We start from the raw sequence: 27,572 nt of genomic DNA on the forward strand, positions 1-27,572 counted from the left end.
TGAACAGAACTAAGCTTGCATGTATTCAAACAATTATATTCAAGGCAGAGTTTAACTGAAAGATGTTTTCAGGTATTTTTCATAAATTCCAGGTCAGGGCAAGTTGTCACATTTATATTTGGGCGATTGAATTTTTTATTGTATTGTTTTGTTTTCAAATTTAAAAAAGAAAATCCCAAAACTCATTAAATAACTTATAATATATTTTAAATATGTATTTAATTTTTGTTTGCATATTAAAATATTGGTTCATGCTATCATATGTAACCTGATTTATTAACAACATAGAATAGATATATGAAAGCTGATGTACATCTTCTGTACATCTAATAGTCCTGGCCCAGAAGGCCGTGACAGTCACTTGTTATGATTGGATGAGCTCTGGCTATCATAATGTTCAAAAATACACTGTTAATATTGTTAGTATTACACTAACAGTGATTTTCCCAGTGAAAGTCACTCATAAATCTGTCATCTTGTGCAGATTAATTAATTACCTATTACCAATACTCTGAGTATTTAAATGAGGGTCTGGTGTTTGTTTTGATGTTCTGACTGACAGATTAACCTTTGACCTCGTCTACTATGATCTGTCTTTGTGCAACTTTTGCTGTGTTCATAACTTATGCATTTCCTTTAGCACTTAAGCATGTTTTTGTTTATTCATATGAGTCGTACTTATATTTGCATATGCTTGCGTGTGTGTTTGTGTGCCCGTCTCTTAGCCATGAGGCATATTAAGCCATAACATTCCCACTGTGAATAATCTTTCTACATGTGATTTTTAATCATCTCATTCTTGCTCTGCCGTCTCTCTCTCTCTCTCTCTGAATGACCCCCAGTCTCAGCCTCTCTCTCGTTCCCTGGCAGCTTGCATATGTTCATAAGGGTGAGTGACGACACCTCTGAAATCATCTGGGGGCGACGGCAGGGGAATTCAGCGCTCAGAGGCACGCGGCTGTTGCCCTCTGTCTTCTATGTTTGGCTGGATGCTTTCAGTTCAGTTCAGTGTTATATGCATCTTCCTATTTTATTTTATTTTTTGTTTTTAATTATATTTGGACAGGACACTCTTGAAAAATAGATTTTTAATCTCAATGAGTTTCTTCCTGGTTAAATAAAGGTAATAAAAAAATATTTACGTTACTTAATTATTTTTTATTTCATTATATATTATTTCCTATTTTATTTTGTTGTAATTATAGTATATTTCATTTATTTATTGTTTTATTTAATCATATGTGTATATATATATATATATATACAGTATCTCACAGAAGTGAGTACACCCCTCATATTTTTGTAAATATTTTATTATATCCTTTCATGTGACAACACTGAAGAAATGACACTTTGCTACAATGTAAAGTAATGAGTGTATAGCTTGTATAACAGTGTAAATTTGCTGTCCCCTCAAAATAACTCAACACAGCCATTAATGTCTAAACCGCTGGCCACAAAAGTGAGTACACCCCTAAGTGAAAATGTCCAAATTGGGCCCAAAGTGTCAATATTTTGTGTGGCCACCATTATTTTCCAGCACTGCCTTAACCCTCTTGGGCATGGAGTTCACCAGAGCTTCACAGGTTGCCACTGGAGTCCTCTTCCACTCCTCCATAACGACATCACGGAGCTAGTGGATGTTAGAGACCTTGCACTCCTCCACCTTCCGTTTGAGGATGCCCCACAGATGCTCAATAGGGTTTAGGTCTGGAGACATGCTTGGCCAGTCCATCACCTTTACCCTCAGCTTCTTTAGCAAGGCAGTGGTCGTCTTGGAGGTGTGTTATCATGTTGGAATACTGCCCTGCGGCCCAGTCTCTGCTTCAGTATGTCACAGTACATGCTGGCATTCATGGTTCCCTCAATGAACTGTAGCTCCCCAGTGCCGGCAGCACTCATGCAACCCCAGACCATGACAATCCCACCACCATGCTTGACTGTAGTCAAGACACACTTGTCTTTGTACTCCTCACCTGGTTGCCACCACACACGCTTGACCAAATAAGTTTATCTTGGTCTCATCAGACCACAGGACATGGTTCCAGTAATCCATGTCCTTAGTCTGCTTGTCTTCAGCAAACTGTTTGCAGGCTTTCTTGTGCATTATCTTTAGAAGAGTCTTCCTTCTGGTACGACAGCCATGCAGACCAATTTGATGCAGTGTGTGGCGTATGGTCTGAGCACTGACAGGCTGACCCCCCACCCCTTCAACCTCTGCAGCAATGCTGGCAGCACTCATACGTCTATTTCCCAAACACAACCTGTGGATATGACGCTGAGCACGTGCACTCAACTTCTTTGGTCGACCATGGCGAGGCCTGTTCTGAGTGTAACCTGTCCTGTTAAACCGCTGTATGGTCTTGGCCACCGTGCTGCAGCTCAGTTTCAGGGTCTTGGCAGTCTTCTTATAGCCTACGCCATCTTTATGTAGAGCAACAATTATTTTTTTCAGATCCTCAGAGAGTTCTTTGCCATGAGGAGCCATGTTGAACTTCCAGTGACCAGTATGAGAGTGAGAACGATAACACCAAATTTAACACACCTGCTCCCCATTCACACCTGAGACCTTGTAACACTAACGAGTCACATGACACCGGAGAGAGAAAATGGCTAATTGGGCCCAATTTGGACACTTTCACTTAGGGATGTACTCACTTTTGTGACCAGCGGTTTAGACATTAATGGCTGTCTCAGCCTCTCTCTCGTTCCCTGGCAGCTTGCATATGTTCATAAGGGTGAGTGACGACACCTCTGAAATCATCTGGGGGCGACGGCAGGGGAATTCAGCGCTCAGAGGCACGCGGCTGTTGCCCTCTGTCTTCTATGTTTGGATGCTTTCAATTCAGTTCAGTGCTATATGCATCTTCCTATTTTATTTTTAGTTTTGTTTTTAATTATATTTGGACAGGACAAATCTCAATGAGTTTCTTCCTGTTTAAATAAAGGTAATAAAAAAATATTTACGTTACTTTATTATTTTTTATTTCATTATATATTATTTCCTATTTTATTTTGTTGTAATTTTAGTATATTTTGTTTATTTATTGTTTTATTTAATCATATGTATATATATATATATATATATATATATATATACAGTATCTCACAGAAGTGAGTACACCCCTCACATTTTTGTAAATATTTTATTATATCTTTTTATGTGACAACACTGAATAAATGACACTTTTCTACAATGTAAAGTAGTGAGTGTACAGTTTGTATAACAGTGTAAATTTGCTGTCCCCTCAAAATAACTCAACACAGCCATTAATGTCTAAACCGCTCTGTCACACGCCTCTGAAAGGTCACGTATGACACTGAAGGTGTGAGGAGAGATGGGAAGAGAGCTCCAGTAACGCATGGCGCTCAGACGGAGATCGTACAGTTTTAATTGCTACATTTGCGTTGCTAAGTGTGTATGTTCCCTCTCTCTCTCTGTATGTGTGTGTGTTAGTGCTGCTCCTTTTGTCCTGATCCGGTTTGACTCTAATGGGGCCCAGTGGTGAATTTTTCATTTTGCCTAGAGGGAAGCAACATCGTACTGCAGAGAGAGGGACAGAGAGACAGAGAAATGTCTTTTTTTTAAACATACTTGGTTCCTTCATTGCAATTAATGCAGACCCTGCAAACACTGATTGCTGAAGCTCCTCTGACTCTCTTTAGCAATTCTGCTCTGAAATGTTGAGTCATGGTGATTATGCTGGCGATGCAAGTTTGAATCTGGATTGCATCATTTCCTAATCTCACTTGACAGTATTTGGATTATTTGTTGTCCGTTCTTATGATTTTTTAGCAATAGCTCAACAAACACAAAATTCTGTCATCATTACATCACCCTCATGCACAAAACCTCAAAAATACATGTGCATATTTGTTCCTGGTGGACACATCAGACTGGACTTCATTGATATCAGACACTGCTGGTTCTTGTTTGTTTTTTGACTCTCTGCAATTCAGTATAAGTCTGACTATGAAGAAAATGAAAATGAGATGTGAGAGTTACAAGAGCAAGGGGTTCCTCACAAAGGTCAAAAGTTAAATTAACTACATTTATGATAATTTTGTCCAGTTAATTAACTACATTTATGATCATTTTATACCAGTTTTATTTGATGGTATATTTAAATTTTATTTAGTATATTTGATGTATATATATATATATTTTTTTTTTTTTTGGTTTTTTTTGTTATATTTTTATTTTTATATTTTTAGTTTGTTTTTATTTTATTAACACATATAAAATGAAAAACATACACAATTTTCAAGTTTTAATTTTCATAGTTTTAATATGATATTTTCCATGACTGGGAAAAACTCAAAAACTGGAAAAATATCAGTAAATATTACAACTATGACATTCAGACCTGGAAATCTTAGAAAATCATATAAAAATTATGTACTATATGCAAAAATATTAAGAAGCACATCAGTTTTCAGTGTTGATAATAAGGTCTGAAGCCTGAAATAATGATGCTGAAAATTCAGTTTTGCATCACAGAAATAAATTACGTTTTAAAATATCTTAAAATAAAAAGCAGTTATTTTAAATTGTAATAATATTATAATATATATTATATAACCTCAAAACCTTTGACCAGTATTATATGTCATACTGTCATGCATTTGTATTTGTTACTAAAATAAATCAACACCAACTTACAATGAACTATTTGACAGCATTTATTACTCCCAGTTCATTTCAGCATTTATTAATATTTGTGTAAAATCAAACGTTCTTTTAACATTAGTAAATGCACTTGAACAATAGTATTTTTATTAACTAACATTATTAATACAAACAAACAAATGCTGTAAAAATCACATTACTCATTGTTAGTTCATGTCAGCTAATGTTAACAAACCACAACTCAATGTTAAACTCCAGCTCGGCTCTTGTGTGGTCGAGTTTTTCAGGACACGTGCGCACACACACATGTTTGTTTTTGTGGTTTATGGGGACTCTCCATAGGCGTAATGGTTTTTATACTGAACAAACTGTGTGTGCTATTGCCCTACACCAACCCTACACCTAAACTTAGCCCTCACAGGAGACTTTGTGCATTTTTAGATTTTCAAAAAAACACCATTTAGTATGTTTTTTAAGCCTTTTGAATTACGGGGACATAGGCAGTGTCCTCATAAACCACCTTCATATTGTAATACCTCTGTCATACCCATGTCATTATACAAATGTGTGTCCTCATAAACCACATAAACATGCGCGCACACACACGCACGCACACACACTGATGTTCTAATAAGTTGTAATTTCTGCAGGAGAGCCCAGAGAGAGCCCCATCTGTTCAGTGAACACGAGTCGCGCTCCACCATGGCTTTTAGCCCTGTCTTACTTATGCAAATATCTTTTGCCTTGAAATCTATTTGGAGTTGCTTGAAGGGGTCCAGAATGTTGTCCTGCTGTCTCACACTCACACACACACACACACTCCTGCTGTCTGGCCCAGCGGCCTGCCCTGCGCCGCCTCTCGTCCGTCATGTGGAAAACTTTTTACCAGCACATACACGCAGACACATGCCCAGAATAACCCCCTCTCCCTCTGTCTGTCTGTCTGTCTGTCTCTCATCCTCAGAAGACACATATGTTTACTACATAATGCGTATTAAATACAATAATCTGTACACCACATTTTATTGGTAACAAAATTGTGAATTCTGGCATGCTTTTTAAAAACAAACAAACAGAATAACGATTGGCCTTTATTCATATTTTATAAATTAATTTTCACAATTTGTCAGCTTTAATACTTTAAAGCAGAGATACTCAAACTTTTGTGTCAGTCAAACCCCTCTGACGTCCTTCAGAATTTAAGTGAATATTTCAGTAATTTAACATTATTATTGGTTATTATTATTATTATCATTATTATTTATTGGTAAATCACATGACATCCAAATAAATAAAATATAGTTTTTTTTATAATATTTATAATTGATGAGCCCTGATACTGTTATTGACTTCTTTAGAGCTGCTTTACAGCAGAAATTAATTTGACACTTATTAAACTTAAATCAATACTGAACTAAATTGATTTTATTTTTGTATTAGTTTTTGTTTCGTTTATATATATATATACATTATATATATAATTGAATTAGTATTCTATTTCAGTTTTACTATTTTAGTAACAAGTTAAATTAAATGAAAATGAAGAAATGTTGCCTTAGCAACTAGCTGAAATAAAATATTTAAGACTTTTATATTTCATTTTTTCATTTAAAGTTGTGGTTTTAGTATTAGTTATCTATAATAACCCTTTATGATTTAAGCATTAGCTTTGCATCACCTCACAAACCTCACAGCGTAATCTTTGACCTCATGTTGTTCCAAACCCTTAATTGTTTGTTTGAAAAATGTTTTCAAGACTGTCCAAGCTGCTCTTTCTGAAACACATTACATTACAGAAATAAAACTGCTTACTAACTGGTTTAAATTACATTTAGGTATGGCTTCATATCTCACATCCCAAGTCCCATTATTATAAAGAGCCCTCTGGATATTCTGCAGTATTCCTTCCTTTGTCTTCCACAGAATAAAATCAATCACACCGGTGAAGATAGCACAGAGATGAGTACTTCCACTATCTCGAGTGTTGTGATGTTACATGTGTGATTTCTCTCTCCTCACAGCTTCGACAACAGAGCACCTGACCTACATCACTGTCTGGAGGTGAAGCGCTCCAGAAACAGGCTCCTTCACTCCGAGACAAAGACCTGCAGCATCACAGCCGATCAGCGGCCAGTCAGTGTGGAAACTCTCTCACGCTCTTAATCAGTTCTCAGTTTTATACATACAGCTACCAGAGAGTTACATGACTAAAAGTAATGACGATTTGCATGCAATAGCATTTTTTACATGGCCGGTATATGAATCTTAGATGAAAGCAAATTAAGACTTTTCAATGGGGCTGTGCATTAAATTGTGGTAATATGGTTTTTCTCATTTATATTAATATTTTTATTTAAAATGTATATCATTCACATATTCCCCAATAATTCAACTTGTGCCATGATATCCACCTTATTTTGTAATGTGGACGTGAGATATTTTTTTGTAAAAAAAAAAGGACATCCGATTCATATGTTTATTTTAAAATATACACAAAAAAAAAAGTTTGCTAAAATATGTTTCAAAATATATTTATGTGAATATATTTCCTATCAATATATTTTTGGGATTTTTTGTATTTTTGAAAATATATTTAATTTTTTTTTTTTTTTTTTTTTAAGTGTTTCAAAATATATTTTGCACTCAATATATTTAAATCCAAGAAACTTATTTTTATTTGTTGTCTATGTGAACATATAACACATTTGAATAATAAATAATGAATAAATCCTAAATGTAAGCTATGAGAAATTTTAGCTTCTTGTCCCTGAAAAAAAAAGTCATATGAAACTAAATACATTTTAAATTTCAAACACTATATTTCATTCAGCTTCAGTTTTTAACATATATTTAATAGCAAAAATTACCATTATTTTTATAGCCATCATAATGAACTATAATTAGAAAAAAAAGTGTTCAGTATAACTTATATTAGCGTTTTGAGAAGGCAAGCCATAAACACTTGAGCTCAGTCTTGAGAAAGTGTATCTCCATAAGGCAGAATAAAGCTCCTCACATTTACACGCCTGTTTAACCTTGAACAAAAATACTAAAATACTAATGAAATCCGGAAAAGCAAGAGTAAACGCTGAGATGTTAAACATGGTTTTGAATGACTGTCAAAAAGTCATCTAAATTCACCCAGTTCTGTAGCTAATCTGTAATGAATGGAAATAGCATCTCGGTATCTAATCAATCATGTTTCTACACATCATTATTTAAACCCTGGTGACAGACAAACAAAATAAAGCAGATCTCAGTGATGCCTCAGAGCATGCAGCTGTTTTTAAAGTTCATGATATGATTCTCAATGAGCAAAGGCTGTTATTTAGTTTTGCCCCAAAGTTTTGCCCCTTTGTGTCCTGCATATTAAAAAACTCTCATTATTAAAGTTCTCATATTTAAAAAGTTACAGTCCATCATCTCAAGAAGTGAGGAGAGGCACGGCTCTTTGTAATTTGAATGTGAGAGGCTTCCAGTTATTTTACCTGTGCAAAAACAGCCCATTATGCTGCTTGATATATATAGCCTGTTTTACTGTTTGTGATATATTGCTTAATACGCTTTGTTATAGCTACTTCGTTATTTACCTATATAGCTAATGAATCAGTATTGCACGTTGAAAGAAAATAGCTTACTTGCTCGTTTAAGTTAAACTGGATGCAGTCCTATTAATTAATTAACGGGTGGTGATGGCGCAGTGGATAAGACACATGCCTTTGGTGTGAGAGACCCGGGTTCGAATCCACTGTGAGACACCAATGTGTCCCTGAGCAAGACACTTAACCCCTAGTTGCTCCAGAGGCGTGCGACCTCTGACATATATAGCAATTGTAAGTCGCTTTGGATAAAAGCGTCAGCTAAATGAATAAATGTAAATGTAATTGAAAGTGTTGCACGTGATTCAGAACTGGTGTGGTGCTGCTCTCTTGTGGCCACATGGAGAAAGTGCAGCAGAAACTCACATCACAAATATATCATTACATCACCGTTTTAATCTACATTTAAGTTCTTAGCAGATATCTTAGTTAATGATCAAATTTAACAAGTGTCAGTTATTTCAGCAGGAATAGATTCATGAAAACTCTTACTGTGACATAAATAGCTATTACTGTTAGTACAGTACGCTTAAATTAATCATGGTTTTCTGATTTTATTTGTAGTAGAAGCATGGTTAATTTTCATAAGGGATATAGGTTTAATATTTGAGTTACGATTGATCAATCTATTATTTTACTTTTAAATAGGATTTATCAGTCATCGATTATCCAATAAATAAATAAATAAATAAATAAAAGTGGCACGTCTGGACACCTTAATTTATGCTGTTGGCGTATTTCCAATTTAACAGAATATTCTATGAAGAAAACGATAGCAAATTAACAAACATTCTTGTACGTGACTGAATGTTTTAATCATCTTGCACGACTAGCACGTTTCCTTTGATCTCATATTCGATGGTGCTCCAGTCAAACACGTTTCCTTTCGGCACGCGCTGCGCGTGGTTCAGATACAGCGCTTTAATCTGGTTTCCGGTGAGGACGTAGTCCCACATGTTCAGGTCCGTGAGCTCGCCGGCGAAACTCTGCACCGCCTCGAAGTCGCCCAGGTGTTTATCGGGGTCCTGGCCGAGCAGAGCGGTGCCCTGCGGGTGGATGCTGTGACCCGGTTTATACAGCTGGAACGCGCTGCGGCGCCCATCCACCCAGAAGGCCGTGAGTCCGGTGCGCGAGCCCCAGGTGAGGCACAGGTGAATCCGGAAGGCGGAGAGAGGAGGCAGGTGGAAGAACGCTCCGTCGCCACTGAGGTAGAACGACACGCGGCCGTCTTTCTCTCTCCACACGTTGAGCTCGTCGAAGTCGGGCGTCCTGTAAGCGAAGAGAATGATCTGCCGCTCGCCCTGGAGCTCCGTCGCGACGCGCATGCAGAGAGTGAACGCTGTAAGGCCCAGGGGCTTTTTAGGTGTGAGTTTAACGTAGCTGAAATCAGTCTCATACGGGAACAGAAGCACTTTACCAGCAAGACCCACTGCAAGACAAAATAAAATACGGTAACAAGCACAAAACAAGCTCAAACTCCTGCTTTATTAATCTAATGTACCTTCAGTAGCTGCTGGATTCAGAGCGAGCAGATAGAAAAACAACACCACCGGCACCAACATCTTGCGGCAGGGCTGAAGGAAACAGAATAATAATACATAGGCATAAGTACATTTGTAATGTACAGTTTAATTATACATCATTTATAGGCCTACTGGATTTAAATAGATTTTTTTTTTGTAAAGTAAATTTTAATTGTTCTAAAACGGACATAATGCAAATAAATGAGAAAAAATACATGAAGATAATGGAATGGAAATATCTTTTTAAAACCACTGTGGAAATTAAATACTATAATGGTACTTAAAATAACTAAAGCTACAACTGAAATGGGAAAAAAATGGTAACCTTTTACAATAAGGTTCCATTTGTTAACATTATAATGAAAAATACTTATAAAGCATTTGTTGATCTTAGTTAATGTTGATTCCAACATTTATGAATTGCCTGCATTATTAAAATCGAAAGTTGTATCTATTAATGTTATTTAATGGACCCGAGCTAACATGGACTAACAATGAACAGTTGTATTTTTATTAACTAATGTTAATAAGATTAATAAATACTGTGTATTGATCATTGTTAATGTTAATGCATTAAATATACTTAACAAATAGAAGCTTATCGTAAAGTGTTACCGACATAAAGTGTCAAATAAAAATGACAAAAACCTACAAATTGAACCAATATTTATTATTATTATCACTACTATTACACTGTAACATTTAGTATCATTATGCATCTAAATTGAAATGATTGTTTCAATGATACATAAATTATGAATAAACAAGGTAAGACTTCCAGAATACTTACTGTGTAGCAGAAGGGTGTTTATTTCTGCCTCCGAGTAAAGAAACGCTGCTGAGCCGCTTCCCTCCTTGCACCATCATGACATCAGACAATCCAACAAAAGATGCTTTGTCAGGATTCACACGATCATGAGACCGAAAACTCGTTAAAGAGACAAAAAGAGGTTTTCAAATGTCTCTTCCTCTGTATTTCTCTGTCAACCAAATGAACAGATGCTAACAAATGTCAAACAGGTAGACAGAGCAAGCTATTATTATTTTTTTTAAGTTTATGTAATCTTGACAAAAAGTTGACAACAGCCAATTTGACACAAAGCTGTCTGTTTTCCCATCCAAGATCACATGTTTATTGATTGGTTGATAGATTTTCAAATAGTTTTCTTTGCCTAGGTGTGTGGCTTAATGTAGATAAATGTTAAAACATTCTTTTGTATAAATGAAGACAGTACTTTCTGTATTTATGCCATGAGAACTGCACTGCCTGCATATAACCACCAGACAGCAGCAGTGTAATATAGTGCATTTCATACAAGAACACAACTCAAAAGTTCTGTTTAATGCTCAGATTTATTGGTTAGCCTTAAAAGCTTTGTACACTATGTATGTGACATTACACCTGATAAGTTATTTTTCACAGCTAGCACTCACGTCTCCCTTAATCTCATATTTGATGGTGTTCCAGTTAATCTTGTTTCCTTTCGGCACATACAGTTCCTGGTTTGAATAAACCACCATAATCTGCCAGAGAGAACATAGTCCCACATGTGCACATCTGTCATTTCTCCTGTTGACCAGATTTTATTTGCAAAGTGGATTGACCTCAAATTCAGGTTTTTATTAAAAGACTATATGGAGCATGTGTTCTTGTATTAGAGTAAAATAATGAACTGCATGAAATGAGGAAACACTTTCATAAATGGTGACCAGATACAGCATTTCATAAATATTTATTCATTGTACATTCACATTCATATCTTGATGTTCTACAACTTTACAAAGATTATGTCGCGACATGCATGCTGAGTGTAAATGCTGAAAGACTCAGTGGCTTTTCAGGAGTGAGTTTAACAAAGCTGGTTGGAAACAGAAGTACTTTACCACCGAGACCCACTGCAAGACAAAACCTAATTAAATCATAAATATATATGCATGTTTTACAGACAAGTGAAATCCCCCTCACACCATTCCATGTGATTTATAAATGAAAAATGTGGCACCTTCAGTGGCTGCTGGTGCAAGAAAGAGAAGACAGAAAAATAAACCCAACATCTTGCTGCAGGTCTAAAAGGCAAAAAATGCAAAAGAAAATCCATTACTTCTTTTAGCTGATAAACTCTTCACTGCATCTTAAGTGTTCAATCACTTTTTAGAGACAAAGAAACAAAAGGTTCACAGTAAGAATACTTACAATGTTTCACAAGTGTTGTCAGAGAGAAGGTGACTTCAGGTCAGCTGTTAGTCTCCTAGATAGTCGTGATGATCAGGAGTGTCTCGAGTATTTATTAGCAGAATGGGTTGAGCCCAGATTCAGGTACGAGCCTCCCAGTCATCTTTTTTATTAATAATTCATTTGTTTTAGTTGAACCTGTAAAAGGGAAGCTGACGTGTCCTGCAGTGACACTGTTGTACATTCATTGTTATGCAGCTGCTGAATGCAAAATGCAGTTATGGATTAATTTAATGAGATCCATACTATAAAATAACACACAGCAGAACTGCAAATAACGTCATTTAAATGATAAAACATAGCATTTCAGAAATGCACTCTTTGTTTGTTTTTATCTTAAAATCTTAGCTTTGCTGTTATACTGATAATATTTCTCTATATCCCTACTTTCTGATAGTGACTCATCCACAACAGATCATATACAATATACAAGAGATATACAATTCATTTTGTTTTAAAATATTTTTCAAATCTCAAACAAAAAAATCCATACAGTATATTTTTCTTAGAAAAAAGAGAAAGAAACAGGCTTCAGAAAAAGTCTCCATTAACTCTCCGTGTAAATCTCATTGCTGTCCAGGAGAAATAGTTGTAAATTAGATGAGCCAAAACATTATGACCACCCATAGATGAATATGGTGAATATGCTTAATCATCTCCTAACAAGGTCACATGTGAAGGTCTGGGTAACATTATATGGTACGTGAACAAGCAGTTAATGTTGTCAATGTGAGTAATGGGCAGGAATAAAGATCTGGGTGACTTTGACAAAGGCCAAATTGTTGTGGCCAGAAAACTGTGTCAGAACATCTCTGAAACAGTGGGGCTGTTCTGTCTCGACCAAACTGATTGAAGGTCTACGTGGCAACACAGTAATGGCAGTGAATGGGGTCCAATAAAAGTGCAGAAATCCATCATAAAAAGTGCTCCACGCGGCTCTGTGGGGTTCATAAAGGCAGTCTGAAGCGAATCAATGTGTTTTGGTAAGAAAATACCCATTATTTAAAACTTTATAAACCATAATCTCTAGCTTCTGCTAACTGTTGTACATGCATTCATGAGAGAGTGGCGTTCCAGCAGATAGGCGTAGCGTAAGCTCGGGTGAGAAGCTAGTCTTGCGAGAACCAAGTTTTGTTTACAATGCCTTGCCTTATTTTTTAATATTTTTAGGTGCTGGGTAGTTTTTTTTGTAACTAAGTTGCTGGGTCATTATTAACGCTGGGCTGTTATGCCCAACCGCTGAGTCGAGCCTCTGAGTTACAGTAAGTGTGCGGGCTTATTTGGCCCTCTACAGGAGCGAGCGGTTCTCAGCGCCGCCGCCGACTTGCTGCACTTCTTCAGCGAAATAAAGGTTTGTCAGCAGCAGTCGTTTCGCACTGGAAATGCCTAATTGCCTTGCATAACATAAATTGATTTTATTTGTTATAATACTGAGTTTAATTTAATATGATGTTAAAATAGTCAGTACTGTTTGTTTTTGGACAGCTGAAAGATGCCATGACTGACTCCAAAACCTAAGAGTAAACCGCGAGACCACGGTCTGAAGTTTGCAGTTCCCCCGGCGAACAGCAGGCCGTCACCGGCTCAGATTTTGGCGACCGGCACGCAAATTAGCATTATTTCGGTAAAAAAATAATAAAAGAGAACGGTTGAATTACTTAAATTAAAAGGCTACTTTTAAATGTGCTTTTTTATTTGTAAAAATGCTTGTTAAACAAGTTTAAATGTATATAATATTGTAAACTATCCTGTATTCACCCAAATAAATTAAATTTGTCTTGTATTTTGTCCATGGGTGTTCTTGTTTAATAATAAATGTTCATCTTTTGATTATTGCTGTTGCCTATAGTAATTCTGTGTGTGATTTTTAATTTTCAGCCCATTTTGTGCCAGCAATAGAATAATTTTTAAACAATAAATTACATAAATAAAACAACTCAGCATGGTGCGTAAAAACGTTTAACCCAACCAGCTGACACGCAGAGAGACAGAGAGGAGACAAATTGATGAATAAATGTTATTTTTATTTTCTTTGCATACAAAAAGTATTCTCGTCGCTTCGTAAAATTTACTTGTAATTTACTTGGCAGTCAATGGGACAGTCACAAGCCTCTCAGTTTTCATCCAAAATATCTTAAATTGTGTTCCAAGGACGAACAAAGCTCTTACGGGTTTGGAACGACATGGGGGTAAGTGAATAATGACAACATTTGCATTTTGGGGTGGAGTATCCCTTTAAGTAATTTACATTTCTGTGATTTACCTTTTTGAAACTATTTTTCCAAATTATGCACAGAGACTGCAGTTGAATGAAATATTTTTATTATTTGTTGGCCCTTACAGCTTTGTAAGTCATTAAAACAGGTGAACAGATTCCAGAGATTGACACAATTGTGTGAGATTTTAGAGACTGACACAAATGTGTGACATTACACCTGATCAGAAATTATTATCTTTCACCACTAGCACATTTCCATGAGTATAATATTTGATGGTGCTCCAGTCGAACACGTTTCCCTTTGGCATATACTGTTTCTGGTTTGTGTAAACCGCCCTGATCTGACTGTCAGAGAGAACATAATTCCACATGTACACATCTTTAATTTCTCCTACAAAGCTCTGGTCCCATTCAAAGTCACCCAGATAGCTATCAGGGTCTTGGCCGAGCACGACAATTCCACCTGCACGAACTCTATGACCTAATTTATATACCTGTAATGAACTGCGACGTCCATCCACCCAGAAGGCAGTAAGACCAGTCGCAGAGTTCCAGGTGACGCACAGGTGGGTCTGAAAGGGGGAGAGAGGAGGCAGATTGAAAACCGCTCCATTGCCGCTAGACTGAATATATAAGGACAAACGGCCGTCTTTCTCTTTCCACACATTCAGCTCATCAGTGTCATGCATGCGGTAAGCGAACAGAATGATATCCCTCGCGTCCCGGAGGTTGGTCACGACATGCATGCAGAGTGTAAATGCCGAAAGACTCAGTGGCTTTTCAGGAGTGAGTTTAACATAACTGCTAGAAGACTTGGTTGGAAACAGAAGCAATTGACCACCAAGACCCACTGCAAGACAAAAACACAATCTTTTACAACAGAAAAGTGAAAATCTGCTGGCAATAATCTATTTGATCTATTACTGTGAAAAATGTTACCTCCAGTAGCCGCTGGTGTCAGAGAGAAGAGAGAGAAAAATAAAACCACTGGTAACATCTTACTGCAGGTCTGAAGGAAAATCAGTTAGTCCTTTTAGCAGACAAATTCTTCACTACGTAATTGTTTTTAACAACAGTTAGTTCTACTACACAAAATCTTCAAGAATACTTACGATGTTCAACAAGTGTCATCAGAGAGAAGATCACTTCAGGTCAGCTGTTTGTCTCCTAGATGGTCATGACCAGGAGTGATTCGAGTATATATGAGCAGAATGGGTAGAGCCCAAAATCAGTTAAGGGCCTCCCAGTTTAACCTGTAAAAGTGACGTGTCCTGCAGTGACATGGCTTGCGGTTTTTATAGATTCATTTAATGAGAGGTTAAGCATGTGTATGTATTCTATAAAATGTTGCACCACAAACCGCATAAAAGTGATAAGGTCATTTAAATGATGAAAAATGGACAAACAGAGTGTTTCATTAATACACACTTTCACTGTACGTTCACTTACATATGAACCTAAAGTCTTTGCTTTGGTGATTCTGACATGATAATGATAGCATTTACCTATAATGACTCATTATACTCGTCAGATCAATACAATCGCGATTTAGTTGTTTTATGAAAAATACCCAGAGGAAAATTTAAATGCTTAGCTGTCACTCTTTCATAGTTTCATCTCCAGACCTTTCAGAGATGTCTACTGAAACTAAACCTTTTCTTAAGACAAAAAAAGAAGCATGCTCTCCATTGCTGTTCAGAAGAGTCAATTAGTTGAGTTAGTTGGTTTGTGATTTTTCTGTCCTACCGTGAAGCTAAATGCCACTTTATAGACATCAGAAGCAAAAAAAAGAGAGTGCATGCTGAGAGTGAACTGGGGAAACAGAGGATTCAGTGTTAAAGGGATGAAAGAGGGATTGAGCCTCCGCAGTGTCTGTGCGTCTGTGTTGAGCGTTTGTCTCTCAGAGAGAGAGATGCTGAAGGCACCATGACGCTGGAAATTGCTGTTGGGAGCCGAAAACAGACCAGGTACAAAAAAATCATTTTATTCTTTCCTTCATTATATTGGGTTTCTTTGTGTAATTTGTGGTTGTTTTGTTTGGGGTATGCTCTTTTTTGAATACTGTTAATGGGAATAAAGTCTTATTTAACACAGCACAGCAGTCTTTATGGCTCTAAATCTAGATTTTTATGGCGTATGTGATCGGCTGTTTGGAGTCTAAACACATTAACGCTCAAACGTTTGGGATCAGTTTTTTTTTTTTGAAAGGTATTAACATTTATTCAGCAAGGATGAATTAAACGGATATCAAATGTGACATTAAAGACATTTACATTTCAAATGACAATTGTTACAATTTCAGATAAATGCTGTTCTTATGAATTACTTTCTATTCAAAGAATGCTAAAAAAAAATCATAATTTCCACAAAAATATTTAGCAGCTCAAAGTTCAACATTGATACTAATCAGAAGTGTTTCTTGAGCTGCAAAGCAGCATATTATAAATGATTTCTGAAGGATCATGTGACTGAAGACTGGAGTAATGATGCTGGAAATTCAGCTTTGATCACAGGAATAAATTGCAATTTTAATACACAAATTCAAATAGAAAAGTGTTATATTCACAGCCACTCAAAACACCCCAGCAGTTTTGTCTTTAGAACAATTTTAGCTTAAAACAAACAATTTTAAGAAACGTTTTTGAGAATTAAGAATATTCACTGCAAAAAAATGGCTTATCTTACTATTTTTGTCTTGTTTCTAGTCAAAATATCAAAAAAAAAAAAATCAAGATACTTTTACTAGATATGCAAAATGACAAGATAATTAGTCTTGTTTCCAGGTTAAAAAATTTATTAAGTGCATTTTGCTTTAAACAAGTACAATTATCTGCCAGTGGGGTAAGTAAAATATTTTTAAAACAAGTGTATTTTACTTGCCCCACTGGCAGATAATTGTACTTGTTTTAAGCAAAATGCACTTAATTAATCCCCCCCACCTCCCCTAGAAACAGTACTAAATATCTTAAGTCATTTTGCTTATCTAGTAAAAGACTTTAGATATTTTGACTAGAAACAAGACAAAAATACTAAGTAAGATAAGCCATTTATTTGCAGTGTTCTTAACATTATACTTAAGTTAGAATATCCTTTATTAAAGAAGAATTTTATTCTTAAAAATGTTTGGTGATCTGGCCCCTGTTTACGACATGATGTTATCTGCAATAATAATCATTACCATAACCTTTCTAAAGAACTCTTATCTTCACACACAAGATAAAATGTTGTGTTTATCCTGTCTAGATCACCAGTGAGCATTGCTCAATAAGTGACTGTTGTTTTGTTCACGAGGCCGCAACAGTTCCTGCTTTGTTTTGCACAGGCTCTATTTGTATGTGCTCTGCACAAAAGACATTATGCAACCATTTCTCAGACGCTCACACACACTCCTACACCTCAAATACTAAATGTCCACAAGTATTGATGCATTCTTGCTGTTCCTTTCTTTACAGTACAAAATCTTTAAAAAACACAAAAATGCTACAGTAAAAACCTGTTCATTTTTAAACTTACCAGACATTGTGAAATGATGAAAAAGAATATTAGACGTACTAATACAATATGAATTTTTTTTTTTTTTTTTAAGTATGAATTATCTTATAATTTATGGTGACAGTTTACATTACATTTAACAAGACACCGCATGCATTTTCACAGTAATGTTTTTAGATGATATATCACCTTTTAAAAGTCTTTATATTTTTTTGGCAGTTATGTACATTTGATGGTTTTAAATGACTAAATGTTACCATATTTTTAAGTGAATTTCTGGCAGCCACAGCTGTACTGACCAGCAGCATTCTTCTAATTCTACTCTCTCTCATTCATGTACTCTATGAACCCATCCAGTGGTCAGAGCAAAACAGCTGTTATGTGTCACTCTAAAGCTATGGGTCAGCAGCACCCAGAATAGCATGAAGACAGACTACTGCAACACTTCTTGAGCTCTTCTATTAAGCTCGTAAGGATATTGATCGAATCTGAAGCACTTTACTATACGAAATCCTTAAGCTCGGTTAGTACTTCTTCTGAAACTTGTGCATGTAGTTAGCTTCTGAAATAACACCACATACTGTGACTTACTTGTGATTATTTTGTTCTTTGCATGAGAATGTACTTTCATATTAGTGATGTTTACGAAGTCTGTTGCTCAGAATTAGTGATTTGAACAAACTCCTAACCATTAGTATTAAAGTGGTCATGAACTGCCTTTGTTTTTTATTTATTTTATCTACTGTTCTTTGAGGTCCACTTATAATGTTATCAAGATATTTACATAAAAACATCATAGTTTATAAGTAATAAGCTGTTTTGGACGCTGCTGTGATTTAGGTCAAAAATGCATAAATAACTCAATACATATCAAACAATCTGTAATAAGACACAAAGCGATAGTGACCACATAATGAAAACTAATCACACTTTTGTTGCAACATTACTGTCCTAACCAATATAGTTGGCACAGCATCGTCTTTTAGTTTCAGTCTTTTTGAAAATCCTGCGTTGAATTGTGCCTTGTTTGCAAACAAATCCACGGAAGAATTAAGTGAACAAATGACCAAGTTCTTACCCAGGTAGCCAAAATGGTTTGGCCTGAAAATGGCCCAGATCCGGCAGGCCAGAAGAAATAACTCGGCCCAGCTGCAGTTGCCAGACTCGGCATGGACATGGGATGAATGACACCCCAGGATCTGCCCAAATACACTGGCCCAAGTCCGGCCGCCACTGCTGGCATTGGGCCACAATCACACCGACAAGAATTTAAACACTTAGCCGGTACTGGCCCTAATCTGGGTATTGAAACTGGGCCGACACCACCAGCATTGGGCCACAATCACACCAATGAGAAATGAAACACTTAGCCAGTACTGGCTTGAGTCTGGGTACTGAAACTGAGCCAATACCACCGGCATTGGGCCACAATCATGCCAACCAAAATGGTACACTTAGCCAGCACTGGTCTGACACTGGTTACTGAAACTGAGCCGACACTGGGTCACAATCATGCCGACACCTAGCCAGTACTAGTCTTGTTTGCTAAATTAAAAATATATACTTACACTAACTCATACAGAATTACAACTTCTAAAATATGTGTATTAAAGACTCCTTCCAGTTTTTACATAAGACCAGAGAGGTGTGTTTGATTATAGTTGGAGATAAACGCTAGCACTATGTCAGCAAACTCAGAATTATAGCTTCATTATAAATTAAAATTACTTAGATATTATATGTGTAGAAAGGTTTATTAAAATGATTTTATATGTTACCCAGACTGCAACATAGTTTTGCCCAGATCCGGCCCACATCTGGCCCGCATGGATTTCACACAGGCCAGATGTGGGCTGGATCTGGGCCAAAATTTTGAATCAAAACTATGTTGCTCTCTGGGTTCCAAGCAGGTGTGAGTTGGGCCGACACTGCTTGCTGTCTGGGTAGATTAACAAATATTTACTCACCAGGGTAGCAAGTTCTTCTGGTCTTCTGGCAATTAGCAGCACAAAAAGGCCGTCAGGTTTTGTCATTAGATGTCCAAGCTAGTGCGCATGTCTTGAAACTCATATAGCAAAAATAATGTTAAAGTTCCCTAAACCATTTTAAGCTTGTGTCATTATATGAATTAAATCATTAATTTCCAAATGTAGTTAAAGAAAAAAGAAAATGCTGGATAAAAGGAAAAAATATTAATAGGAATTAAAATTAAAAATACACTAAATATAACATAACATGGGCAGGTAAAAGATATTATGTTTAAGTGTCACTGCTACATACTATTTACCACATTGTAAACGGAGACCCACCCCCAGCACTCAACCTAAACTGGTCCGGGTATGCATGCCCATATCTCAACCAAAATCAGACCAGCCCTTATGGTCCGTAATCGGGCCTGTGACGGCCTGAATGGTGGCCGCACACGAGCGGTAATGTGGATGCATACACGCGCGCACACACGTCAACATGCATACATTTACACGAAGGATATACATTTAGGAATACTCTGTATTTAAGTTTATTTTATCATTTATATTAATTGGTTTCAGTATAATGATGGATCATAATAAATCACACAAACAATATTATTTTTTATTTGTTAGGTTTTCATATGTTTACATTTACAGCACATTTTATATGCATTGTTACTGATTTGAAGTGCACGCAAATTAGTTACGTTGTATATGTTATTTATATTTGTTTCTATTTTGAGTTTAAGTTTACCGTGATGAGCTTCCAACATGGTCCGCGACAGCCGCATCCTGGTGTGACAAGGATTAGAGTCCGGGCAGGAACAGAGAATTTATGCATTATGGGTTCCGCCCGGACATACCATTTGCTGGAATTGCCCGGGGGAGGAAGAAATGTTAATAGTTTGATCAATTGATTTATTTAGTTGTATATTTATTATATTTGATTATATTTTGTTCTCGTTATTTTTATGTATTATATACCTTTTGTTTGATTTGGTTTTGATTTGCTTATGGTTATATGTTGAGTGTAAAGTTGAATTGTTTCCCCTCTTAATTTGTAATGGGCCCATCTTTCCCTTTATAAACTGTTGCTTTGTTCATTTGAGCAGGTCAGTAGTTTTAGTTTGTTTTTGTCTAATTGTTTTGATCTCATTTTTTGCTTGTTTATTTTTGTTGTAAGAAATTTATGAGTTTGTAAAGTTATTTTTTTCTTTGGGTTTAAATAAAGACCCATTTTCTTTTGCAAAGCTTGTGTTCCTTGTTCCTGGCTTCTCGGTCCCTCACATATGGTGGCAGCGGTGGGACTATAAGGTTCTGCATTGATTTCCGATATCTGAATTCAGTATCACAGTTTGACTCCTACCCTACTCCTCGCATAAGTGACCTAATTGATCGGTTGGGCCAATCGAAGTATTTTACAACAATGGACCTTTCTAAAGGCTATTGGCAAATTCCACTGACTCCTTCCTCGCGGCCCTTAACTGCATTCAGAACATCGAGGGGCCTTTTCCATTTTAAGGTGTTACCTTTCGGCCTTCATGGGGCCGTGGCGACGTTTCAGAGGTTAATCGATCAAGTATTACGTGGTCTAACTTTTGCTGCTGCATATCTTGACGATATTGTCGTTTATAGTAACACCTGGGAGGAACATGTGCAGCATCTCGGAGAAGTCTTGCAGCGTCTTCGGAATGCCGGCCTAACTGTCAACCCTACCAAGTGTGCTATAGCTAAGCAAGAGACTGAGTACTTGGGCTATGTTATTGGCCAGGGTGTTGTGCGACCGCAGGTGAAGAAAGTTCAAGCCTTGGAGAAGTGTGGGGTACCCCAGACACGTAAGGACCTGCGATCATTTTTGGGTATGGCTGGATTTTACCATCGCTTTGTCCCTAACTTTTCCAGCAGGGCTGCTCCCTTAACGGACATGGTGGGGGTACGTTGCCCGAACCAATTGCAGTGGACTGAGGAGAGATTGAAAGCTTTCCGGGACATCCAGGGAGCTTTGACAACTGGTGCTGTGCTACACAATCCTGATTTTAGTTGTCCTTTCATTGTGCAGACTGATGCCTCTGAGAGGGGAGTGGGAGCTGTCCTATTGCAAGGACCACCAGAGAGCCGACAGCCAGTGGCTTATATCAGTCGTAAATTGTTTCCAAGAGAAGTACGTTATTCCACGGTGGAAAAGGAGTGTTTAGCCATAAAGTGGGCGTTGGATTCCTTACGGTATTATCTATTAGGCCGTGAGTTTACCCTTGAGACTGATCATAGAGCATTGCAGTGGTTAGAGAAAATGAAGGATTCTAATGGAAGGATTACAAGATGGTATCTCGCCATGCAGCCCTTCAGATTCAAGATACGACATGTTCCTGGTAAAGTCAACGTTACTGCTGACTATCTCTCCCGCTCTATTGGCGAGATTCCTGAAGGGGGGGGAAATGTGACGGCCTGAATGGTGGCCGCACACGAGCGGTAATGTGGATGCATACACGCGCGCACACACGTCAACATGCATACATTTACACGAAGGATATACATTTAGGAATACTCTGTATTTAAGTTTATTTTATCATTTATATTAATTGGTTTCAGTATAATGATGGATCATAATAAATCACACAAACAATATTATTTTTTATTTGTTAGGTTTTCATATGTTTACATTTACAGCACATTTTATATGCATTGTTACTGATTTGAAGTGCACGCAAATTAGTTACGTTGTATATGTTATTTATATTTGTTTCTATTTTGAGTTTAAGTTTACCGTGATGAGCTTCCAACATGGTCCGCGACAGCCGCATCCTGGTGTGACAAGGATTAGAGTCCGGGCAGGAACAGAGAATTTATGCATTATGGGTTCCGCCCGGACATACCATTTGCTGGAATTGCCCGGGGGAGGAAGAAATGTTAATAGTTTGATCAATTGATTTATTTAGTTGTATATTTATTATATTTGATTATATTTTGTTCTCGTTATTTTTATGTATTATATACCTTTTGTTTGATTTGGTTTTGATTTGCTTATGGTTATATGTTGAGTGTAAAGTTGAATTGTTTCCCCTCTTAATTTGTAATGGGCCCATCTTTCCCTTTATAAACTGTTGCTTTGTTCATTTGAGCAGGTCAGTAGTTTTAGTTTGTTTTTGTCTAATTGTTTTGATCTCATTTTTTGCTTGTTTATTTTTGTTGTAAGAAATTTATGAGTTTGTAAAGTTATTTTTTTCTTTGGGTTTAAATAAAGACCCATTTTCTTTTGCAAAGCTTGTGTTCCTTGTTCCTGGCTTCTCGGTCCCTCACAGGGCCGAATGTGGCTAAATGTGCCGTGTCTCAGTGCAAATCGGGCCAGATCCGCACATCCAAAGCCTAGCCAAATCTGGCAACCATTACTGGGCCAGAGCTGCCTCACTTTCGGTGAGCCGCTGCCAGAACACAGCCGAGTGAGCCGACACTCAGCCGCAATTGGCCCGATTGCGCTGGCTACCTGGGTACAGACACGGTCTGGAATTTAATTTAAAATAAAGTTCATCCACTCTTTCGTTTTGGCAGACTGCCTTCAATATAATAAGCTGTTTTTAGACTAATGACAAAGTTTTGAGTTCTGAAATTTACAAGATGTTTTTATAGTACAATGACCTCTTTGTCAAAAGATCAGTGAATTTTGGTTTCTCAGTTCATGACCGCTTTCAACTTCAGTGTGTGCATCACCCAGCAGCTTTTTTGTGCTTCAGACATGAATGAAATCATGTGCCTTGGCTTACAATTTACACCTGGTGAACGATAAAGCAAAATTAGAGATTTGGGCATGGACTCTTTTTACTTGTGCATATAGCACCACTTTGACAATCACTCAAAATACCCCAGCAACTGCATAGCAACACACTTAAAACAATCAGAAGACTTTAACATTGAGTTTACACAGGAAAGGACAACTCACAATAGTTCAGCTATTCTGATAAATGACTAAAGAATGTCGTATACTGACGTGAAATAAAAAAAATGTAATGGACTTTTCCAACAATCAGTGTACAGTGCTGGCAGCAGTGGTTTTCAGAGAGGATAGAGGCTGTGAGTATGTATGACGTCTGTGTATGTACACACCAGACCACAGCACAGCTAGAGAACACATGCTACAGAGTGTAAGACATTTCACAAAACTTATTGAGCAACTGTGGTCAAAAATGACTTAGCATCTATTTGAATGTTATGAAATAAGGCAACTGATTATCAGAAGCAGAAGTGTGTTTCTGAAAACGATTAATCTTGAGGAGCCACATTTTGTTATGAAATAAGGCAACTGATTATCAGAAGCAGAAGTGTGTTTCTGAAAACAATGATTAACCTTGAGGAGCCACAGTTGCTCAAGAAATAACTTAAACTAATATTTTCAAAAGATTTTGATGCCAAGGACCTCTAAAATGTAATCAACTTTTTTATAGTATAGGTATATCTAAATATTTTCTATTAAACATTCACCCACTATGAGAAACATTGCTTTTTAAATCTTGTTTATCACAACGGTTTTACAGAACAAAAGTGCTTTACAACCTCCAATGAGCAGCTGAAGATCACTAGAAAGTAGAAAACACACAAACACACACACACAAAAAAAATACTACTACTACTGAGTAGATATTTCACAAAACTGTATACAGATTTGTTTTATTTCTTACAGTTAAAAACAGATTTAATGAACAGGCCTGCATTACCAATGCAGCTAGTTCATATGGAAAATACGGCATGTATTGCAGCTCTAAACGAAGAAGCCCTACAATGTGGGCAAGCCTTCCTAAACCTGATACAGAACCAATGATGGACTGACATCACTAATATCTCAATGAATCAAAACACAATGTGTCCTTTATATATAAAACAAAGTTAGCTAACCTGAACTGCTTGATGGTTATTGGTGCTTCATTCTGGATACACTGCTGTTGTCTATCTAGGATGGAGGATCAGGACAGAGTCAGTCAGGCCTCCAGCAGCGCCACAGTGTCCTTTCTGCCGATCAGAGACAAGGTAAATCACATACACATATGTACAAACACACACAACTACATATTTCAAACCCACTGATTTAGTCTGTATATATGAGCAGTGTCATGAAAAAGTGCAGACGTTTGGAAAGAGATGTCAAGCGGCGAAGAGAGACCCCAACTGTCCTGTGGTGATCAGAGGATGGCTGTACAAGAGGGTAATGATTCAAGCACAATACTGCTGTGTGTGTCTCTACCTATAGCAGCATCACCAAATCATGACAAATAATGACAAGAAATATTTGACAAATTTCTGCTTTAAAACTTTAAAAATGTATTATGTAATCTCATTTTCTCCTAGATTTGTATATGACCATAACTGTCTTTTTCTGTAGGATAGCACTGGACTGAAATTGTGGAAAAGAAGATGGTTTGTTCTCTCTAATTACTGCCTGTATTATTATAAAGGTACAACCATTTCTATGTGATTGTCTTCTATACAGTTACTTAAATTAAACATTTAAAGTGCAGTAATTTTCTATTTCAAACAGAAGAATGAAATGACAAATTTTCTCGCTAGATACTTCAGTCTTTTCACAAGAAATCCCTCTCTACACCTGTTTCTCCAGACAGCCGTGAGGAGTCTGTTCTGGGCAGTATTCCTCTTCCCAGCTACAGGATTCTCTACTGCTCGCCTAGAGAGTGCAGGAACCGGAAATATGCATTCAAGGTGAGAGCAAACATCTCCTTAAATCTAAATGTTCTTATGATCTCATTGTACACTTGTGCCTGTAGGTTGTTCATCAGGGGATGCGGCCGTACATCATGAGCGCTGAAACGCAGGAGGACATGTTGGGTTGGGTCAGGGCTCTCAGCCAATCAGCAAGCATGGAGGCTGATGACATCATCAACAGGTATGAGCTCTCAAACCAAAATCACTCCGTTTGTATGCATTCTACAATTCACTTTAATGTCTCTTCTCGTTCTTTAGACGCTGTGCCAGTTTTCAGGACTTCACTCAGATGGGAGATAACGCTGAAAGCATGGAGCTACAGCACATGGCCACGTTTCCAGAACGAAACGCCCAGTCCGCAACAAAACTGAGCAGGGTGCAGACAGAACCGAATCTACTGGATCAAGACATGATGGGAATTAAAATGAAGACACCAGAGCTGAGAGGAAGACATGAGAACAGACCAATGTAAATGATCCGAGATGCTTCAGAATGATACAGAATGAAGAACCTTTAATAAGGTCTTGATGGCCTTTTCTACTTAAATATAAAGGACCCATGACTTTAAGTTAAATTTAAGTCAAAGTCATTCAAGGTTTCTTTTCACAAAACATCCATAATTTATGTTTAGATGAGTATTTTCTGCTCTCTTTCTCCCTTTCAGTGCACCTGAAGCTACGGAGTATTCTCAGAGTTTGCTAAATGCAGATGAAGAACCTCTTTACTTCCAACATCCCAAGACAAACTTCAAGCAACCTTCATTTCCCAGAGATCAGTATGGGTCACCATGTCATGGTAATATGGGCAGAGCAGGCATTTGGCCCTTGGATAACTGCTCGAGCGCTCCAATGTCACCCTGCTTCTACACAGAGAGAGGACCTCTGCTTGACAAGGTGAGAATCAAGAACATACACAAATGTGCTGATACGTTGCAAACACAGTTTCTTTGACTGCCTATCTGTGTTTCAGGCTGAGTTTCCATGTTCTGTGTGCTATTGTTCCAACTACCACACGACAGAACACATGGCAATGTGCAAGGTAAGACAAATCTGTGATAATAACTTCATGTTATGAATCTTTCAAAGGGAATTTTCCATACAATCCAGCAAATACTAAATTCCTCAATTGTGATTGAACATCTGTTATTATTTCTACAATATTGATCTTTTAAACAGTTTGAGAAGAACAATTCTTTGACACTATCACATGGTCTCTGACATGCCTGCATGGCATATTACATGTTGCTCTAAAATTTTACAGCAGGCACATGTAACCCAGGTTACCAGTGCACAGAGACAAAATGCACTCCAAATTAAACAGAGTTAAAGTATGAAAGATAATACTTTCAGATCAAATATAAGACTGCAAACAAAATAATTAATTATATAGAAATGGAGAAATATAAATATTGAATGTTATAAATATGTCCAATAGCGTTATCTCCCTTTACATAAGCCTCCAATTAGATCGCATTTTGAATGACGTCATGGAAAATTCCGCTATCGCGGCACTTTTAGAGAGCAGCGCCTTCTAGAACTTTCTTTTCTCTGTGAACCTCTGACGCGAGCAGATGCTTGTGCTTCTCCGGGAGATTTGAAGCTCCGATTGAGTCGAGAAATTGATGATTCAGAGAGAAGCAGTTTATGCCCGAGAATGACATTTTGAGAACGTGTATCATCTGGAACTTCCCTGGTTCTTCTGATGTACATGTAAACGAGTTCCTTGGCCAGGTTTTTGTGTTCTTCTGCTTTTGTTTCCATGTGAGTGCTGTGATGTCCAATTGATGAGTGTGATCCATTCTGCACGCAAATCGGACGAAGTGTGAATCATTCCTGAAGTGTAGACTGTCTCAGCTCTTCCTGTGTGTGTAACGGTGGGGTTGGACTGGCGAGCCGCCCGTTTAACGAATCCTTTGAATTCCCTGTTGAAACTGAACTTTCTCGTCTTTGAATGGTAGGATTAGAACCACGCATCAATTTATTCTGTTCCATCCAGGGCAGAATAGGACGACTGAATTAAGTGCCTCACGAATTTTGGACTGAGTTTACAAACTGATCTGTTCATTGAGAAACATCAAACTTTTGGACTTTCAAATTTTGTTTTGTTTTGTTTGTTTCATTTTCTATTGTTTTCCTTACGCCTGTGTGAGGTTATATGGTCCATGTTCAACTAATTGATCAATCATTTAATTCTAACAACAA

The 27,572-nt window shown here is 37.2% G+C and overlaps 2 protein-coding genes across 2 annotated transcripts; both read right to left on the reverse strand.

Annotated features, from left to right (window-relative positions):
- Nucleotides 1-8,608: 8,608 nt before the first annotated feature.
- Nucleotides 8,609-11,031, reverse strand: LOC306863095 (C-reactive protein-like). The gene is made up of 3 exons (XM_079406271.1): nucleotides 10,543-11,031; nucleotides 9,731-9,803; nucleotides 8,609-9,658 (listed from the first exon to the last, which is right to left on the reverse strand). The coding sequence occupies exons 2-3, from the start codon at nucleotides 9,789-9,791 to the stop codon at nucleotides 9,042-9,044; spliced, it is 678 nt and encodes a 225-aa protein (XP_079262397.1). The 5' UTR covers nucleotides 9,792-9,803; nucleotides 10,543-11,031; the 3' UTR covers nucleotides 8,609-9,041.
- A 2,965-nt stretch (nucleotides 11,032-13,996) lies between these two features.
- Nucleotides 13,997-15,380, reverse strand: LOC306863023 (C-reactive protein-like). Its single transcript, XM_079406169.1, has 3 exons — nucleotides 15,316-15,380; nucleotides 15,143-15,212; nucleotides 13,997-15,053 (listed from the first exon to the last, which is right to left on the reverse strand). Exons 2-3 carry the CDS (start codon nucleotides 15,198-15,200, stop codon nucleotides 14,425-14,427), a joined length of 687 nt encoding a protein of 228 aa, XP_079262295.1. The 5' UTR covers nucleotides 15,201-15,212; nucleotides 15,316-15,380; the 3' UTR covers nucleotides 13,997-14,424.
- Nucleotides 15,381-27,572: the final 12,192 nt, after the last annotated feature.

This window comes from Barbus barbus (genome assembly GCF_936440315.1).
Source record: "Barbus barbus genome assembly, chromosome: 44".
NCBI lineage: Eukaryota > Metazoa > Chordata > Actinopteri > Cypriniformes > Cyprinidae > Barbus > Barbus barbus.